General features: G+C 40.3%; 1 protein-coding gene across 1 annotated transcript in view; it reads left to right on the plus strand.

Moving 5' to 3' along the window:
- NRG4 (neuregulin 4) overlaps positions 1–12,029 on the plus strand; it is a 40,972-nt gene extending 28,943 nt beyond the window's left edge. The window contains exons 4-6 of the mRNA XM_082252855.1: positions 5,799–5,948; positions 11,155–11,235; positions 11,350–12,029. Of these exons, the coding sequence (XP_082108981.1) occupies positions 5,799–5,948; positions 11,155–11,203 (199 nt within the window). The 3' untranslated portion in view covers positions 11,204–11,235; positions 11,350–12,029. The remainder of the gene's footprint in view (positions 1–5,798; positions 5,949–11,154; positions 11,236–11,349) is intronic.
- The last annotated feature ends 1,980 nt before the right edge of the window (positions 12,030–14,009 follow it).

A 14,009-nucleotide genomic window follows, 5' to 3' on the forward strand; every position in this document is an offset into this window, starting at 1 on the left:
AGATGATTTGCAGGACCTCGGTCCAATACCTCGTAAGTTTTGGGCATCCACACAGCATATGTATAAATCTCCTCTATGTGCATTGCATTTAGGGCATAGCAGCATATCTCTCTTCCCCCAATCAAACATAGCAGGTGTGCGATAAGCTCTATCAAGGATAAATAGCTGCAAGAGCTTGTGGGAGGCAAATAGAGAATTTACAGGAATTGCTTCCAGAGTCATGTCCATTTGATCACCATCAATTTTTCCAATATCCATCACCCAGTGAGCTCTTCATTTCAGTCTAGTATGGTCTTGGATAGAGGATAGTAGTTCCACATAAAGCACGAGAGATTAAACCTTTGCAAGTATTTGAATGTAAAATCTCAGTCACCAGGGCTTAATTAGAGATAATCACATTAAGGATTCACTGTTGAATCTGCAATGCATGCCTAAACTGAAGGTATTGGTAAAATTGCCTAGGAGATAGTGAGAATTTATTGCATAAGTGGTCATACGCCTTCAGGGTGGTGCTCCTAAAGACCTGAATATAGAACCAAATAAGTAACAGATGCAGGAAAAAATTGGGCTTTGGGTGTTGGTGGCGCCTTCACACCATAACCCTATAGAGGTCCCAGGCAAACAGTGGCAGAAAAATTGGGCTTTAGGTGTTGATGGTGGACAAGGAGGCAGAAAAAGCCACTCTGGCAGCTGCAGTGGACTGCACACTATTGTCTGCTTAGGTGATGTAAGATGAGGAGGATGAGGATGGTTTAGTAAGCCAGTCCACCACCTCCTCTGCATGCTGTGGCTGGATAGCATGGGCAACATCACTAAACAAGAGGAAATGATGCCCTGCCTGAGGACGGACCATGTGTACCTGGATGCACTTTAATCAATGGAAAGTGATGTTTGGTGCACTTTAACTTGAGAACTTACTACACTGACACACTCCACTGACAAACTATAATATACTGTAGTAAAACTGCACTGACGCAATGCAATATACTGCGTTAAACGTGAATGCACTGAAATATACTGCATTAAACTTGCACTAACACACTTCAATATACTGCGTTAAACGTGCTCCAACACACTGAAATATACTGCATTAAATGTGCACTAACGCACTGCAATATACTGTGGTAAATGTGCAGTAACACACTGGTTAAGAGTGAAGGAGCCATTAGTGGATACCAGTGGGACCATAGCACTTTGCATCTGCTGAATGAAAAGGCACCCCTGTGTAGATACCATACGGAGGAAGTGGAAGGGGATTTTAAGTCCATCTATATGCGCCTTGTGTATTTACTATCCGGTAAGGGACCATTTTGGGTGGTTCACGTGGAGTTTTCAGCACTTACGTTTGCAGTGATCTACATATATGTTAATTTGTGCACATCTTACTTTTCCGTCTGGTAAGGAGGAATATCACCTGGTGGTGGGGTGTTAATCACACTGAAGTTGAAGATATTTCTTTGCTGTTGAGCACCTATTTGATTTATCATTTATGGACATTTAAAGATTTATGTTTTGGACTTTATGAACACACCTTTCACCTGTTATCCATTTTTTGCCTTTTTGCAATTTAATGTTTGGATATTTACATTGTTTTAGCGCACCTACAATTTTTTCACTATTTATACTTTATTCAGGCATTGAATACAGGTAGCGGATTTAACTCACCACTATCAGCGCACCCTCACATACATACACTGCATATTACTGCAGTAAACCTGCAATAACACACTGAAATATACTGCGTTAAACGTGCACTAATGCACTGCAATATACTGCGTTAAACGTGCAGTAACGCACTCAAATATACTGCAGGAAACCTGCCCTAACACAAATGAACTACACTCACACTGCACTATCACTAGATTCACACAAAAGTGTCACTAAAGTAAAAATGAACAGTCACACTACACTCACACTGCACTATCAACAGATTCACACTAAACTGATACTTTACACTCAGAATCACAATAGCCAATAAACTTGCTAGTAGCCCTAAACAGAGTCATCATTACAGTGTCCAGTCATGGCTCTGAAGGTGCTATGTACCCTGATTGGGCAAAGCTTTCATTACTTTGGCCAATCAGGGCTTCCAATGCCTTTAGATTTTAACTATTTATTGTTCACTTATGATTTATATTTTCTGCTAGTGAGATATATGTAATGTAGAGTGATTGGATTTTTTATTTATATTGTAGATGTGAGTTTCTCTTTTATACAAAGCACCTAATTGCACAGGGGTGTTTTCCTATTATGATTATCATTTAGGGAGGCCGGGCACTTTTTTTCTGATAACTTTACTAAAAATGGCTGTGATTGGCTATCTGGACCACCTGCATCTGTGGGCGGAGACTCACTCGGCACTGATGGATGACGTGGCGATCATAATCTGCAGTTTACAAGAGTTCCCGACCAGGAATCTGGAAAACCTGGGTCTAACCCTCAATCAGTGATTTGACTACTGCTGTCCCTCAGATGGTCCTCCTTCCGCTCTTGCGTGCAGGTTCTGGGTCTGATGGTGTCTAATTTTGAGGCAGTCTCGTACACGCACTTCCACATGAGGATCCTGCAGAAGGAAATTTTGTCCAAGTGGGACAAGTTCCCAAAATAATTGGATGCCCATATCCACTTAGGTCGAAAGACCAGAGTATCACTGATTTGGTGACTTTGGTCTTCTGTCTTTCAGGACAGGAAGTCGTTTCTTCCCTTACATTGGACAATGATAATGACACACGCCAGCCTGCCCAGCTGGGAGGGAGTCCAAGCGTCAAGCTTGGCCCAAGGTCACTGGATGTTGGAGGAATGTTGACTGCCAATCAATGTTCTTCAACTTTGGGCGATTGGGCTATGCCTAGAACAGTGGGCAGTGTTTCTTTGGGGCGCCCAGTCAGGATCCAGTAGAACAAAGCCCCAGTAGTGGCCTAAATAAATCACCAAGTGGGGACAAAGTGTGGCAGTGGTGCTGGAGGCTTCATGCATTCTCCGGTGGGTGGAAAGTCACAGAGTGGCTCTATCCGCCATGAACCTTCCAGGCGTGGAAAAGTAGCAGGCAGACTACCTCAGCCATCCGATGTTGGATCAAGAAGTATGGTCTCTGTATTTGGATGTGTTTCATCAGATTTGTTTGGAGTGGGGCACTCCGGACATGGACCTTCTAGCGTCTTGTTTCAATAGGAACGTTTCCGAGGTTCATGGCAAGGTATCCCTTGGCTGAAGCAACAGATGCTTTGGTGCCACCATGGAGCAGGTATCATCTCAAGCTTCTCCTCCCGGCTTACTGAACAGGATAGGGGCTGAATGGATTCTGGTCTCTCTAGTAGCTCTGGATTGGCCTCAGCGACCCTGGTATCTTGGCGTGGTGCAGCTGGTTGTGGGTGTCCCCTGGTGGCTGCACTTCTTCTGTTTTTATCTTCTGTTTTAAGTGCTGATCTTCCACCCTAATTTACTGTTGCTGGTTTTGATGGCTTAGCTATTGAAAGCTAGGTATTGAGGGACAGGGGATAATTAGGGTTGTGATCCCTACCATGCTAAAAGCACAAAAATCTATCTCTAGGAAGATATACCATCGTACTTGGAAGGCCTATATGGCGTAAGGCTGCAGGTGTTCAGCCACGTTCTTTCTCGCTGGCTCGAATTTTGACCTTTCTTCAACAGGATGTTAAGCAAAAGCTGGCTTAAAGTACCATTAAAGGCCAGGTATTTGCTCTGGTGATTTTATTTCAACGTCCCCTTGCCATGCATTCTTTGATTTGTACTTTCATCCAAGGGGTTCGATGTGTGGCACCTCCTGTACATTCCCGTTGCCACTGTGGGACTTAAGAAAAGCAAGTTTAGTCCTTCAGAAGCCTCCCTTTGAGAATCTTAGGGATATCCCCATGGTTACTCTCGCTCAGAAAGTAGCTTTTTTTGGTGGCTACCATTTCTGCAAGCAGCGTGTTGGAACTGGCGCAATTGTAATGTAGGTCTCCATATTTGGTTCTACACAAGTATAAGGTAGTTCTTTGTCTGTGCCATTCCTTTCTTTCAAAGGTGATGTCTGATTTTCATTTGAATGAGGACTTTGTTATTCCTTCACTAAGTCCGCATCCTTAAATTTCGAAAGGAAGTTGCGTTGCTTTCCTTGAATGTGGTCTGTGCAATTTGGGTGTATCAGTTAGCTACAAAGTTGTTCCGGAGATGGCATTCTCTTTTTGAGATCATGGACATGCTGAGGAAGGATCTGGCAGCCTTAGGCAGACGGTGGTTCAGGTTTATACCATTAAGGGTCAGGTTCGATCAGTTCCTAATGCCTCACAAAAAAGGAGCTCTCTGAAGACATCCAATCATGAGTAGTTGATACAATAGTAGGGATACAGTAGGGATACAAAGCAATTTCAAAGTGTTTAGGCATCCATCAGTTGATAGACAAATTGTCTATAAATAGAGACAGTTTAGTACTGTGGCAACTCTTCCTGGGATTGGGTGCCCAGTCAAGAGGACTCCCAAGACACAACCCAGAATCCTCAATATGATAAAGAAGAACCCAGATACATAAGTCTTTGAACAGGCAGGGTGTCAATGGAAGAACACTACAGATGAAGTCACTGCTATCGGAAAAAAAAAACAAAAACTGGTGAGCACCTGAAATTTGTCAAAGACCTTTGCAAACCAAAATGTTACTGGGGAAGGATTTTGTGGAATAATGAAATAAAATTGAAATTGTTTGTGAAGAATACTCAGCACTAAGTATGGCGTATTACCAAAAATGAAGTATGTTAGAGGGAATGTCATGATTTTGGCTTGCTTTGTTTCCTCAGGGCCTGGACCACTTGCCATCATCGAGGGGGAAATTAATATACATGTTTACCACATTATCCTGCAGGAAAATGTCAGAGTGGCTGTCCGCCAGCTGAAGTTTAGTAGAAGTTGGGTGATGCTGCAGGGCAAATACCCTAAGCATCAAAGAAAATCCCCTACATACTGTCTTCCGAAAATGCACCTTTTGGAGTGACCCAGTCAGAGCTGAGACTTTATGCCTATAGAGATGCTGTAGAATTAGCTCAAAGAGCTATTCACAATATACATCCTACACGTGCCTGAACTGAAACAGTTTTGGAAAGAGGATAGGTCAAAAATCTCTACTGAATGTTGTGCAGGTCTGATCCAGAACTACCGAAAGCCCTTTATGGCAAATCATGGCAGAAAACCAGTTAATGCCAAGGGAGTCACATACCTTTTCTTGCCACTGTAAGAAGTTGTGTTCATCAATGAACGAAAGATAAAACTGAATTTTTGTTACTCTCTGGGGGACACAGCACCTCCTCCTCTTTGATTGTTTGCTTCTTTGTTTGTACTGATTAGTTACTAACTGGTTTGCGTATAGTAGATGCGGGGTTTATACCAGCTAGGACTGCCCTTAGGCCATGTCCAGTTTCCTTTGTGCCTAATGTCCTACTCCTGTAGGTGGTGCTATAAACCGTAGCTGTATCTGTCAATGAACTCAGAGAAGGGGATTTTATAGTGATTTAAAAAAAATCCAGTTTTTCCACTCTTTTCATTCCGTGTCACATCTCAGTTCTGCTGATCTCCTGAAGCCCCTTTGCAAACACTTCCAATCTACATATGGCACTCCAGTAGTGGCTGCATTGAATATCTCAGGGCTTTCCTAATAGTGACAACACTTTTTTTTTTTTTGCAAAAATGTACACTGTTATTGGAGATATTTCTCATTATTAAGTGAAAATGAAAAAGTGTTGTATAAATTATACATCTCATGTGCAGTTAGTTGTCATTTAAAGTAATATTTCATATTTGTTTTCCAGATGTATTAACAATTACACAGGGGAACGCTGTGAAGGTATCCTTTTGGCTAGTGTGGAAAGAGAGCCCCAAAGTGACTTTTCCATAAATTTTCTGGTATTAGGATTTTTTTTGGGCCTCCTATTTTTAGGTTTCATCTATTTCTGTTGCAGGTAAGCTAATGCTTCAGCAGCAACTCTAGACAGCTGTGTCTAGAGTTTAAATCTATATTTATTTGTAGTAAAAATGTAATGAAAAAATAAATTCTTTGCAATGTAATAAATCACAATTTTGAATACATTTAAAGAAAAAAATTACTTGGCGCCTGCCCACAGTTCATTTACTGTGGATGGGTGGTGGATGGATAGTACGTCACCCTAGCTCATGCTCAATAAAGTGCTCCCCGGGGCGCACAGTGGCGTGATCATGTGGACGCAGTAGATCACAGTGCTTGGCACCTGGTCACTGTAGGTGGCGGTGTATAATGCGATCACTATGATCAATCATAGTGATCACATTATCATAGGCGTGCCCAGGGGGTGTGCCAGGGCACATCCTAATCACCCTGTGTGACTCAGATTCTCCCTGTTTGGACCCCTGATATTTCACCAAAGCCCGCTAATGGGACTCCTAAAGAAATTGTAAAAAAAATAAATAAATACAATTGTAAAAAATAATAAAAAATAAAAACTACTGACACCATCCAATCCCCTACTGACACTAAGTATATTTACACATGCACACACATGTGTTTGAGCTTTGAGGTTCACCTTAATGCAATAGGCTGTGCACACCTATGCATATTATGTAAGCAAACGGTCATGAATATTGTTATACAGGATTTATATAGCGCCAACAGTTTGCACAGCGCTTAACAATATGAGGGAAGACAATACAGTTACAATACAATTCAATACAGGAGGAGTTAGAGGGCCCTGCTCGTTAGAGATTACAATCTAGAAGGATAGCTTTCATTCATGAACAGCTTGCTTACTGTTGTTCTGCTGTGATTGGCTCACAGCTATCACATGGTACCTGGGCCAATCACAGCTCCCTGTACCATGTGATTAGCTGTAGAGGCTCACAGCATCACAACAGTAAGCAAGCTGTCATGAAAGCCATTCATGACAATTACCTATTGCTGTTAACAGTGATCATCACTGTTACAAGCAATAACAATGTAAAAAAAAATATCCCTGATCACCCCCCAGAGTAGTAATGTGTCAGTATGGTGACACTGAACTACTCTGATGAAAGGATGTAAAAAAATGTATTTAATTTTTTTTACATTCTGTCACCAGTCAGCATCCCTGATTACTGCCACATCAGTCATATGATGACTGGCACTGCATTGCACTGGTGACCGTGTGTAAAATAAAATAAAAAATAATACATTGTGAAAAAATGTTTAAATGTAATTTAAAAAACAATTACAACTTCAAACAACTTGCCATGCCCTTTATTATATACCTTGGACTGTCCACCTTCCAAAAAGAGGTAATTTGGGTATTTGTACTGTCCTGGAATTTTAGGGTCTCAAGAAATGAGATAGGCCATCAGTACAATAGGATTGATCAATTTTCAAATATATATACCATAGTTTGTAGAATAACTTTCACACAGACTAAATAATATACACTAATTTGTGTTATTTTTAACCAAAAACATGTAGCAAAATACATTTTGGTCTAAGTTTATGAAGAAAGAATATTTATTTGCAAAAGTTTATAACAGAAACAAAGAAAGAGAAATGCGTTTTTTTTTTTTCATCAAAATTTTTGGTTTTATGTTGTTTATATAGCATAAACAAACCCCCAGTGTTCACCAAAAGAAAGCCCTATTTGTATGGAAAAAAATTATATTCATCTCTGCTTACCTGGTAGTGTTGTAGGCACAGTATTGATACTCACCCAGCCACCGGATCCAGTGTTGTCCCGCTTACAACCTTCTGCGATCAGACAGCTTGGTCTCGCGCTGCCATCTTACTCGTGCAGTCATCGAGAGACCCCCAAGCTCTTCCGGGTTCAGCCGGTGGGGCCTTGAGATGACCCGCCACTAGGCTCGCCCCCATCCTACTAGCTCCTACTATCCCAGCTGGCCCAGTGAGTGCTATGCATGCCATTTGTCTGGCGAATGACATACATGAAGGGGCAGAGCACGCTTTCTTATTAAAAAAAAAAAAGGAAAAAATAAAAATAAAAGAAAACACTGCCGTATTTGTGTAGAGTTGGGGAGGAGGGGTCTGGGAACTTCACATAGAGGGTGAAGGTCGGCTTTAAGAAACAATTATCCTAAAATTAACCCTGACATTGTGCAACCCTGACATTCTGTCAATCAGTGCCGCCTCATCAGCGAAGGTGAAAAATTACCTGTTTGCTAAATTTTATAAAACTATGAAAAATATTTTTGTTTTTCAAAATTTTCTGTCTTTTTTGTTTGTTTAAAAAACCCAGTGGTGATTAAATACCATCAAAAGAAAGCTCTATTTGTGTGAAAAAAAATTAAATAAAAATGTCCTATGGGTACAGTGTAACATGACCATGCAATTGTCATTCCAAATGTGACAGCGCTGAAAATTGGCCTGGGCAGGAAGGGGGTAAAAGTGGGCAGTAGGCAAGTGGTTAAAGCATGATAAATACCACAGCGCTTCTGCAGTGTCTTTTGTCTCATTCTATGTTGTAAAATACCTGGTTGATCCTGCCTGTTCCTGTGTCCCCCTAGGTGTACTGACCACGGTAATCATGGCTGCTGACCCATGAAACCATGGTCTGTTTACCCGCCTCCTTCATCCTGCTGTATGCTCAGAGTCTCTCCCCCTCCCTCCCTACCAGTTTTTTCTGCGTGCAAAAGCAGATTCCCTCTCTTCCAGCCACTATTCCCTGTGGCTGTAAATTCAGATTTACAAATTACTGGCATCATCTCTGTTGTATAAAGATATAAAATACTGTGTGTACGTTTTTTCCAAAATTATAATTCTAAATGCCTTCTTGCACAGCGCTGCTGAGCGGTCACGTGATCTCCCTCTTCTGGCTGGTGTCAAAGGGGAATTTCAGCCTCTCTCGTTGCTCTCCTTAGATCGGGGAAGGCTAGCAGAGGGAGGTCATGTGATTGCACAGCAGAGCTGTGCAAAAAGGTGTTTGGGATTATAATTTTAGAAAAACTGACAGTACTTTATATTTTCATACAACAGAGGGGATGCCAGTTATTTGTAAATCTGACTTTATAACCACTTTAGAACACTATACTAAAAAAAAAAAAAAAAAAAAAAAAAAAAAAATGGCGATAAATGGTGTTAGGTCATACAGGCAAGATCTTAATGACAAGATTTTTTTTTTTTTTTGCACACTTGGGCAAACCTATGGAGGAAGGAGAGGTCTTCCAGATATTCTATATTGCAGCCTCATATAATTGGAAACAGAAGTTGTCCAAAAAAATACAATGTGGCTAACCATTCCCCCAAAAATGGTAGGTCAGTATTATGTCTAACTGTTAAACTGACAACTAGTTTACACTTTTGCTCTTAACCCATGTGACCCATGTGTTTCAGAATGCTGTCAGCTGTTTAAAAGGTACTAGGTGGGACAGGTTTAATTAGATGTTTGAGCGTGCACATTGTGGTATAAAACTCCCACTATTCTTCTACACACGAGAACATTTTCATATTTAGAAATTTAAGTCAAAATGACTTCTATAATAAATGATCCCTACAATGAGGAAAATAATTGTTTGATCCCCTGCAGATTTTGTAAGTTTGCCCTCATACAAAGAAATGAAGGGTCTATAATATATATCATAGATGTATTTTAAACGATAGACAGAATATCAACCAAAAATCCAGAAAAACAAAACACGATACAAATGTCATAAATTGAGTTGCAGTTCAGTAAAATACATTTTTGATTACCTACTAACCAACAATACTTCTGGCTCCCACAGACTGGCTACATTATATGCTGATGTGGTACACAGATTAGTCCTGTCATTTGAAGAAGTTTCTCCTAATGACAACTCGTTATGTGTATAAAAGACACCTGTCCACAAAATCTCTTTCTTCCATTTAAACCTCACAATCATGTGCAGGACCGAAAAGCTGTCTAAGGACGTCAGGGACAAAGTTGTAGACCTGCACAAGGCTGGAACGGGCTACAAGACCATCAGCAAGAAGCTTGGTGAAAAGGAGACAACTGTTGGAGCGATAAATCGCAAATGGAAGACATACCAAATAACCATCAATTTCCCTCAGTCTGGAGCTCCATGCAAGATTTTACCTCATGGAGCAAGGATGATCATGAGAAAAGTGAGGGATCAACCCAGAACTACACAGCAGGAGCTTGTGAATGATCTCAAGGCAGTTGGGACCACAGTCACCAAACAATCTATTGGCAACACAATACCCCGCCATGGATTGAAATCATGCAGTGCCCACAAGGTTCTCCTCAAGAAGGCACATGTACAGGCCCGTCTGAAGTTTGCCAATGAACATCTAAATGATTCAGAGAAGGATTGGGAGAAAGTGCTGCGGTCAGATGAGACCAAAATTTAGCTCTTTGGCATTCACTCGACTCTGCAGTGTTTGGAAGGAAAAAAAATGCTAACTATGACCCTAAGAACACCATCCCTACAGTCAAGCACGGAGGTGTTAACATTATGCTTTAGGGGGGTTTCTCTGCTAAAAGGAGCAGGCTGACTTTGTCGCATTGAGGGGCCAATGGACAAAACCATGCATTGTAAAATCTTGGATGAGAACCTTCTGCCCTCAGCCAGAACATTGAAGATGGGTCGTGGATAGGTCTTCGAGCATGACAACCCAAAACATACCGCCAAGGCAACAAAGGAGGGGCTCAAGAAGAAGCACATTAAGCTCATAGAGTGGCCTAGCCAGCCTCCAGCCAATAATCATATAGAGAATGTATGGAGGGAGCTTAAAATTTTGAGTTGCCAAATGATAGCCAAAAAACCTTAAGGATTTAGAGAAGATCTGTATAGAAGAGAGGATCAAAATCCCTCCTGAGATGTATGCAAACCTGGTAACCAGCTACAAGAAACGTCTTACCTCTGAGCTTGCCAACAAGGGTTTCTCCACTATGTACCAAGTCATGTTTTGCTTGGTGGTCAAATACTTATTTTACTCACTGATCTGCAACTCAATTTATACCATTTGCATCATGTTTTTTTCTGGATATTTTGTTGATATTCTGTCTCTATCATTAAGACACCTATGATAAAAAATTATAAACCCTTCCTTTGTTTGTAAGTGGGCAAACCTACAAAATCTGCAGGGGATCAAATAATTATTTTCCCCACTGTATGTGGTTTCTTGACAATAAAATCTAACTTTGTTTTGCCGTGGTAATTTAACTGCTTTCTTAAACTTTACAGAAGAAAAATAAAAAATCGAAGTGAAGAAGATCCAGAAGTATGTCACTAATGGCATCCCAAGGAAGATCTAGATAACCCAAGGTATACAGCACAATTCTAGTGTTAATCTCCTTTAAACTGTATTTCTACTACTGTCTAAAGTATTTTTTTGTGAACATGTCTTCCAGAAAGTACCACTGTTAATCTTTCTTTTAGGAAATAGAAGATTGCTGCTTTCCTGAAGTCTCAGCCCTTGAGGAAGAATTTACTACAAGCAGTAAAATGATTTGTAAAAACACAAGCACTTTTGTAGCTCTCAAAGATTTGGGGTCCGGTCTCTTTGACATGCTCTGCGCTTACGTTGTTTGGGAAACTATCTTGAAACTTTTTATGCATACACTAGATCTCATTACATGAATGAAAGCTGCTTTGCCATACTCAGCACCGGTAATATGTAATAATTCCAGGTTTAATCTGCTATGGTTTTGAAGTATCTGATGTGGACCCTAACATGAAGAAAACAGCAGGTAGATAATAAGGGCCAGTCTCAGTCTAGTGTTAACCTAGATGAGATTGAGGAGGAGAGAGGATGAATTTGATTCTATATGGTATGCCTTTACAGAAAAATACCAGAGCAGTAACTAAGATCATAGGTTACTGTTCCATAGAATATTTTATGTGCTAGAAAGAAATCAGTGGTCTCACAGACAGACCAGCTATGACTGTAGATCTGCCAAGTCAGCTATCTAGGAAATATGGAAGTGTAGTTAACCGGGTCTTTCTAAACCCACCACATATATTGATCACTGTAAGAGGGACGTAAAATCTATTTTTATTTACCTCCACTTCATTTCCCCAGGGGAAGTGAGGGGAAAGTTCCAACAAGGACACAGCAAAAAAAAAAAAAAAATTCAGACAGACATTACACCCCCCCCCCCCAAACCTTTGTCCAAAACAAAACAAGGATTTGTCTGGAGTTTACCTTTAAATATGACTTTGGAGATGCCGTACTGTCTGGACTGCTTAGCAAATTTTCTGTTGACTTTGTATTAGCATTTATAGTTCAATGTCATCTTGTACTTCCAGTTGATGTTATAGTCTTGTTGTTGATATTATAGTTTCTTATATAATCAAATTGCCAGTGATTTCCCTAAATGCCTTTTATTCCAGTTGTCTTTCCAAGGTTTGTAATGTGGCTGTAAATAAAACACTTCTAAGAAAAACTTATTTTATGATTCATTTTTAATTTCGCAAGCATTTCCGTGTTACATTATGTTGTAGTTATAGAAAGCCTCAGTGCAGTTATTAGCTTGTGTCAATGACATCAATTTGACATGAGTTTGGGATGCTTCTGAGCTCATTCAGAATTCAGATAGGTGCATTTGACCTTGTAAGTTGACCTTCTTCTGACCAGCTTCAAGCTGGTTTTGAATTCCCATAGATATGTGTGAAGTGAACAAAAGCCTGTTGAGATTACAGCTATACAATTGCTATCAGTTTTCCATCAGCATATTTTAAATCAAATGCAATTCAAGTAAAAATAGCCATGATACAAATGCATCAAGTAATATTGATTGAATCATGAAAACCAAATGTTACAACAATGCTACAAAAACTTTCTGTTAAGGATGACCATGTTTTTCAGGAACGAAAAATTCTACAATGTGATTTATACGTTGTTTTATGAAAACTAAAAAAAACAAAATCAGATTTATGCAAAACACTGAAACTATTTAATGCACAAAATTTAAGAGGATGACCATAATAAAGGAAACAGCATAATGTTACCGCTGCTACAAAACAGCAGGCACAGCTTGTTTACGTTGGCAACGAACATTGGTTGTAATTAAAGTGATAGCTCACCTTTACAGAAAATCTGTAAAAGGTGACCTAACACCAGACCCCCTCCACAAATCCCCCCACACACAGACGATGCTGACCAATTAGAATCTGTCTGGTTCGTACTTCACTGTACGGGAGGAAAGAAAGCAGCAGTGATTTCAAATCCCCGGACCGTTGGAGGGCTTGTGAGAGGATTGTGGGAGGCAAGTACAATGGGGACTGGAGTCTGGAAAGGGGTCCGGTGTACGGTCACATTTACAGACTAACTCAAACCTTAATAAAAATGAGCACAGGAAGATGGAGATGTCAAACCAGTCAATCTTTGTCCACAAGTCAGTTTTGTAGTGCACGCTATAAAAAAAAGAAAATTCTCACACAACCTCTCTCAACCTCCCGAGAAACCCTTAAAATAATTCTAGGTTTTGGGGAACAACTGCTAACAGTTCATTGTTTGTCAGTGATAAAAATGCCCCTAACATTGATGGTCAGTGAGAAGAATGCCCCCCCTTAAAGTAGTAGTCAGTATGGCACCCTCCAGATGGCTATAGATCACTGCTGTCATGACGCTGACTCAGCCACGTGTTGCTGGCCTGAAACGTTACAGCCACCATCAAATGGAGGGGGTCAACCAACCACAGCTTAAGGAACTCCCTGCAACTCTAGAGAAACCCTAGGCTTCCACAGAAACTTGTAATATTTGAGATGGGGACATAATCATGGAAAACCTCCCTAGTGTAAGCATACAGATAACTGTAAAATGAAAAAAACTATAAAATTTGTGATGATGCAAGACGACAGTCTTCATAGCCAACATGATCTTGTGAAAAGGCAACACCATTTAAGCTAATATCACTGTAGATCTTGCTAAATAAGTCCACTCACCCGCATCACTAATTAAATTTCTGGTGGTTACCTTTTGAATTGGAGATGTTGAAGATCATATTTATGGAATTCAATACATTTATGTAGTTAAAAAGAACAAGTGGGTATATAAAATGTGAGTTTTATATACATTCATCAAGTCCTTGAAAGAT

The sequence above is a fragment of the Pelophylax lessonae genome (genome assembly GCF_965119305.1).
Source record: "Pelophylax lessonae genome assembly, chromosome: 4".
Taxonomy (NCBI): Eukaryota; Metazoa; Chordata; class Amphibia; order Anura; family Ranidae; genus Pelophylax; species Pelophylax lessonae.